Here is a 7,497-nt window from a genome sequence, read left to right as displayed (position 1 = left end):
AATTGGCCGAAACGTTGGACGTGTGAATGAAATAAATGTTTTAAGACTATAATTTGGATAGTGTTTTTGAATTATTTAGTAAAAAATCAGAAATTTATTTCATTAAATATTTTTAAAAATGAGGAAGGTGGTTGAATTAGTTGTAATTAACGTAGCGTTTTTCTCAAAGACACTTATTTTTTATTATTTCCTTAGGTTTTATTATGACGATGGAACCATTTCGGAAATCTGCCCTGAAGAGGATGATCCATCATGGGTTGTAAATATTAAAAGAGGATTGTTAACAATGATGCAAAATACAATGGATAGGTTTGATATTGATCAAGGTGCAATGGAGGTAATTGTGTATATTTATTTTTAGTTCATTTAAAATTGTATGAACATAATAATTTTAAACTAAAGTGATCCTATGTAAGTGTCGAAATATCGACAATGATTTTCGGAACACCATATGTGTTCTAAAAGTCTTTGTCGATATTTAAGGGGGTTAAAATTTATATCAAAAGCAACAGAAAAGTCTATATAAACTATGGTCCAATTCCCAACAGAAAAGAAGAAAAACGATATTTGGTGTTTTTTTTTTAAGCAAGTTACCTTTTATTTTATTTTTTTAACAGGAAACTGTAATTTAAAAAATATATCACCCGTAGCCAATCCTTACAACATAATAATGTTGATCTTACCCCAGTAGAACAGATCCGCTACCTTTTTGAATCCTCACAAAAGACTGAAAAGACAGGAAACAGCACGTTGATTACGACTATTACAGCACTTGCTTGTTAAACGGTTTAAACTTCCAATCCATTACAAAAGACTGATCTACACTACAATAAAGCCTATCTGGACATACAGAGTTGAGCTTTGGGCTCTATCAAACCATTGAATTTCTCCCGTATCCAATCCTTACATCCAAAATCCTTGATGTTCCTTATTTCGTCACAAATAAACTCATAAACTCAAGACCTTAGCATCCTTTTCGTTGCAAATTCGGCCCGAAAGAGATATGCGTCTTTTCATTCCAAACTCCTAACCCATTAGTTTGTAATCTCTCATCCTTAACAATCCCCGATAATCCTCTGAGGCGTCTGAAAAGAAGATGGCCACAGGCCTTCTAATTTAAATTAATGCTTGAGGTACCACCATTGGGTGGTTCCTTCCTAAGGTTATCAAGTATTTGAAATATTCCTCATATTTACTTGTATTTTATGCACAGTTGAAAATTATAATAAATAAAAAATATGTAAGGTAGGTACTTCAAAATGTATGAAACTTTAAAAAGTTTTTATAAAATCAAGTAAAATTTTTTTTACTAAAACCATCTGAAGAAGGAACATCATGATATCATTATAATTTCATTTTTCGTAAAATCCTCTACTATTCCCATTTTTTTTTATTAGCTATCCACTGGAATCCTGGTTTTCAGCTTACAGAAAAATTTTCTTGTATAACGAGCTTTAATTCAATATTAATTAACGTGAGGTCTGTTGCAGAATAAAGCGAAATGCGCCCCCTTTTTTTTTTTTTTTTTGGAAAAATATGATATGAAGAGAAAGTCGGTCTTTTTAAAGCATCAGCATTTTCAGCCGAAATAATAGCAGATGACTAAAATGCATACCTATTTATAAAACAAAATATGTAAAATATTTTATTGGTTTGACAATTGAAATTATCCTTAAAATAAAGTCAATTTATCGCCTTAAATAAAAAATTAAATATCCAAAATGACTTAATTAATTAAAAATAATAATTAAATACTTTATATTGCTGGTAATGAAATAACAATTATTGCTGGAATCACTGGAAAGTTTTTTTTTGATGCCGTATATTGACCTTTTTTCATTAAAATAACTTTCTTTTTTTTTTATTATCAAATCATTATTATATTTAGTAAGGCGGACTTGATGATTTGAGTTGATTATACTCTTAACATATATTTTTTTTTTTAAATAAGAAGTGTATATTAGTAATGTTTTAATTATTTTTTATGATAACACTGAATCTTTGGAAAGACAGAATTTCACATCCTACAGCTTACCACTCTATACTATCCATAATGGAGGGTCAAGTTGTCATTTCGTGAGACCACCAAAGAAATAAAAGTCGACCCCCTGGGTTATTATTTTGTTATCGGCACCTCTACATTCAGAATCTAAAGTTGGCTCTTACTTGTTGACTCACTCGGCTACGAAAGGCTCTAAAACGTGAGAGCTTGTTCTATAACAGATCTCAATTTAGTTAATATAGAATCGATTCTTGTTAAACAACGAAATTTATCCAAAAGTATAAAATCTATAGCCCAATAGGAAGCTGATGAAAAAAATCTCGAATCCTTGAAGATTTTGCTAAAACGAAATTTTCCGTTATTTAGCCCATTGAAAAGGTTAAAACCCTTCAGATGGTTTTATTAATAACAAATATTACTTTTTTACCATCTAAAGAGGTTTAAATAACGAAAAATTTTACTTTTTTATTTATTAAAAAAATGTATAATTTACTGTGCTGTAATTTAGAATTACCTAAATTAAATATTTTTTTTAGTTATTGTTTCCTATTAAATAAAATAATGTTAAAAAAACACAAAATATTAATTTTCTTGTGTTGAGAATCATCGTACGTATGGACTTAGTTATACTTTTGAGGTTTACCTTAATCCCTTCAAGTATTCCTAAAGACTTACATAGATATCGTATGTCTGTTTTATGGTTTATTGCTGATTTTTGTTTAAGAGTATCTAGGAAATTTTTTATGCACATCTTCTAGGGTGTCAAATCTGTTTTAATAATGTTTCAAATTTTATCTTATCATAAGAAATTTTGGTTTCATATAAACAATTACTTTTTTTTTTTAACTTTCAAAAAACTTATTTGTGATATATTATTATTCCAGAGAGATGTGAATGGAGACTGTTTTGCAGGATACTTCTTCAGGGAAGTGAACGGTACCACATTGGTCATTGACAAAAGAATTGACGTCAACTCTTGCACGAACAGATACCAAATATATTCCATAGTTCCTATGACCCCTTATGTATTTCAAAAGGTAATAAACGTCCAATTGGCTTTATATATATTCTTCTAAATTAATGTTTTTTATTACACTTGGAATTGCCTAACGATTTTTTTTTTAGAAATATCACAAGTGGACTCCAATGAACTCATCGATAATCTGCAACCAACACATCGATCATAAGATATTGACGATAATAAATTGCCATGAACGCCATGAATACCAGCCCTTCTACAATCAGACGAACGGTGCAAAGACTGCTGCTAGGAGCCACATCGTATTGGTTTCCGAAACACCAACTCCTCTTCCAGAACAAGAGATGATAAAAAATATAGGTAAAAATTTCTGTCAATAAAATTAAAAAAAAAGGCTTACATTGATTCCACATACTACACTTAAGGCCTCTCCAAAAGACAGGAACTAAACCAACGATTTGGACAGTTATACTGCTAAATAAAAAATCAAAATTTTCAGTACACAACAAACAACTACAATGTAAGTCAGCAGACAGGTTTTGGTCTGGATTTATGGACTAAAACCTTGGAGGGCGACTAAAAATTCTAACATCAAACATTTCAGTCCCAAGTTCTTCGAACAATAGTCAATACTCCTTACAATGTAACCAACAACCCCCATACATCATGACCTTAATATCCTATTTTTCTTATTAAATTAAATTCAACCAATTCCATGAGATACTGATTCATCATTAGGGCTATCCCTTTCTATTTTTACCCATCAAAGTAAACCACAATGGTTCTTATCCCATCCCTCAGTCCGCTGGTGTTCCTCAAGGTAGTATCTTCGGTTCCATTCTCTACAAAGTCTATACAGTTGATATCCCAACTAAACTATTCTCACCATGTATACCGATGACGCGTGTGCTCGCAGTTAATAATAACCCTTTAATTGCATCCCAAACTCTCCAATCCCATATCACGACGCTTGAAGAATGTTGCCGAAATTGGAGGATAAAAATAAATCCCAACAAATCCGAGCTATATCATATTTACAGAAGACTAACTTGAAATCCTCAAACAAGACAGGAAACAGCGATTCGATTCCGACTATTACATCACTTACTAGGCAAACGGTCGAAACTTCCAATTAATTACAAAAGATTGACCAACACAACCATAATAAGGCCTATCTTGAGATACGGAGTTGAGCTTTGGAGTTCCACTAAACCTTCGAATTCCTCTCGTACCAATCCTCCGTAAAATCCTCAATGCACCTTACTTTGTTACAAATAAAATCAAGCACCTGTTCCATGTGTAACCGATCTAGCCCGAACCGGATTTCATTCCTCCTATTATAAAATTTCTAACCATGAAAACCCACTACTTTCTAACCTTGTTTCCACTCCATTCCTGATTACTCTACCCCCTCCGAGGTGCCTGAAAAGAAGATGGCCACGAGACCTTCTATTGTAAAAACGTTATTAGAGTGCTACCAATGGGCTGCTTCTCTACACGCCTGTATCAATCTATTATGAACTTACGTCAAATTTACTGAATGTATTGCTTTTCAATATTCATTAAAGCTATAAGAAAAACGACAGTGGCCCAAAGACCAATTGTAAACAATTACATTGGCCAGATTCTCCACTCAACTTTCAGCCTCTGTTACCTTTCCATTGACCCTATTGATAGGAAAAGGCTGGGAACATGGGAGTTCTGCTTTTTCCTTTACAAGTGGAGGTACGAACTTAGTTCGGAGTTCCCCTGGCTGAATGTAAATATTTTATATAGGAGTTAATGTGTTTAAGATGTTGTTTTACTTTTTGTTTATTTTTTTATTATTTTTTTTTTTATCATTCAATTTATACCTCTGTATAAACATGAATATCTCCTCTCTCTATTGTCCAATGACTAAATATGTATGACAGAAATTAATATTGCACAATAGAGAAAAAAAATTAAATTTTTAAATTTTATAATAACAATATGTTTTTTTAGGACCAGTTACCATTCGAGATAACTTGCTATTTGACCACCGCAGGGCTCTGAAAACCAACAATGACAACCTCATTATGTGCAAGAAGTTATTAGTATCCCTTTGCGATATAAATACGGTATAATGTGTTTATTTCCTCAATTAAATCTATGTTAATTAATTTTAAAATATTAATGTTATATATGTGTCTAGATGGAATTTCAACCGAAATATACAGAACATTTTACGAAGTTTATACACGTGGCAAGAGATTTGTCACTACCGACACTGAGCCAGCTCTTTTATGAATCAAACTACATTTGTGAATCTGGGAGGTATGTATTTATTTGAAGATAGCTTTGAATACATTTATTTATTTATATACATATTTCAAACACACACTTGTATGAATGTATATATACTTATATTTCTTTGTAAGGTATTTAACCAAAATCATAATTTTTTATTCAGTTTATTTGTTTTTATAATGTAATCGGTGAAATTTTTTTTTATTCACCGGTATTTTTATTCATAGGTATTTTATTTTAAATTGTTAACTTCCTGGAGGTAAAAATACTTACAGTGAGTTACGGTTTAAAAATTGGATGTTTCTGGAGCTACTAAAAGCAAATTGGATTTTTATTAAAAAAAAAAAAATAAATAAATAAAAATTAAATATTCGCGATTGCTACTGTAAGCAGGCGGTGTTGCAACATTTCTGCCATTCTAGTGTCAAGTAAAATACATGTATGAACTTTGAAACTTAGAGTAACTGTAACAAATAACCGAAGTAACAAGTAACTGAAATAATAACTCCCAGGCAAATTTAAATATCAAACCCTAATAACCAAAAATCCTTCCTACATCATTGATCTCCTTACCCTAGGTTTATCCATTCACCTATTAAACACAAGATCCCGACCTACCGATCTCTATATCCAACAGAACTGTCTCCTATGAAAAATCTTTTGCTGTCCGAGCTATCTCATTTTAGAATTCCTTACTTATATCCATCCGTAAACCTTTCTACTAAACCTCATTCAAACATCAACTATATATCCTCTTCTACATTATCAAACTTCCGAGAACTTCTAGTGTAAGTTATTGTAGACAAAAGCTGCTTAAACTGTTCATAATTGTTATTCTTAGAGGACTAAGTGTCTCAGAATAAAGATTGATTCTCATTTCATTTAATTTTAATTTTAAACACATGGCTACTTGCCTGTGTAACAAGGAATTAACTTTTCTTTCTGGAATAACATGAAATCCCTTAACCTCATTTCTGCCACATTCTTAATCCGTATTAATTATTTTTATTACTTATAGGATGCACATGCTGGATGCCTTGCCTTACATTAGAAGTAGGGCTTCAACGAAGATCATGACTGATATTATTACGGATGGAACAACAAACAACGCCACTATTAACGAATGGCTATTTATAATGGCCTTTCTCCCGAGGTATGTAATTGTCACTGTCTGTATTTCTAATAATGATTATGAAACGAAAAAGTAGTTTAACAATAAAAAGTTTTCGTCATTTAGAATAAAATTTTATAATTATTTCACAAAAAAAAAATATTGTCTCAATTATATTGTTTTTTTAGGCCTGATGCTGAAACAATAGATGCAGTGGCAAAGTTGATACTATCAGAAACCTGGACGGCACCGGCTGCTCTCACAGTTACAACCATGATACACAACTTTTGTCAGAGGGATAAGGACTGCGAGAAACAAGAGTCGGTTGTTAAAGTATTAGAAAAACTTGAAGATATAACTAGTGAATCCTGTGGATCTCACAAAAACACTGATAAGGTAAAGAATAATATTTAGAATATGATGATTATCCATTACTGAATAATATTTAACTATTATTAATCATAATTAATTACTAATGATTTATTTCATTTCTATTTTTTTTAATTTAAAAAAGGAATGTTTCTAATCGACTAAGTTTGTTCTTTGTTCCCATTTACGTATCAATACACCTAAAATCCAAAACTGGAATAAATAAAAACAGGTGTTTGTCCGCCGTATTCCATCAGCAGCTTTTCTTTTTTTTTTTTTTTTTGTCATTTAAGGCAATCCACGTCGAAGGTGATGTTTGCCTGGTTATCTACTGATGACCAACCTGTTCTAACCATGGTTGGGGGTCGTGTTTTTTGTTTTGTGGGACCGCCACTTAATGAAAAAGTCAACGCCCCAAGGCTGGATTCGAACCGGCCCCGTCTGCAGATCTCAGAACGATAGACTTGCCGAACCGATTTATTAAAGATTTGGCACTTAAGTCACAGGTCACCAGGATAATCCTCGGAACTTTGATATTAACCCCCTCCCCTCTCTCCGCCATTTGGTTCCTAAAATGTTGGGTATTAATTTATATAATTTATATGAAACTTTCAATTGTGTTCAATTAATCTATAAATCATATGTAAATGTTTAATTTTAACTAAATACAATCATTTATTGATATGTATACAATATAAAAACTTTCAATTGTGTTCAATTAATCTATACTTAAATTTAGCAATAGCGAAGCATTGCCGGGTCCACTAG

The 7,497-nt window shown here is 31.7% G+C and overlaps 1 protein-coding gene across 1 annotated transcript in view; it reads left to right on the top strand.

Annotated features, from left to right (window-relative positions):
• The window catches only part of Apoltp (Apolipoprotein lipid transfer particle), a gene marked incomplete at its 3' end in the record, with an annotated part of 131,866 nt that overhangs the window by 27,536 nt on the left and 96,833 nt on the right, over positions 1–7,497 (top strand). Inside the window, 7 exon segments of the mRNA XM_067049064.1 lie at positions 196–337; positions 2,887–3,039; positions 3,128–3,341; positions 4,965–5,080; positions 5,155–5,276; positions 6,268–6,402; positions 6,549–6,756. Of these exon segments, the coding sequence (XP_066905165.1) occupies positions 196–337; positions 2,887–3,039; positions 3,128–3,341; positions 4,965–5,080; positions 5,155–5,276; positions 6,268–6,402; positions 6,549–6,756 (1,090 nt within the window).

The sequence above is a fragment of the Halyomorpha halys genome, unplaced genomic scaffold (genome assembly GCF_000696795.3).
Source record: "Halyomorpha halys isolate HHAL.00 unplaced genomic scaffold, Hhal_1.1 Scaffold214.1, whole genome shotgun sequence".
Classification (NCBI taxonomy): Eukaryota; Metazoa; Arthropoda; class Insecta; order Hemiptera; family Pentatomidae; genus Halyomorpha; species Halyomorpha halys.
Note: the sequence above shows the minus strand (reverse complement) of the source record. Positions and strands in the feature narration are given on the sequence as shown.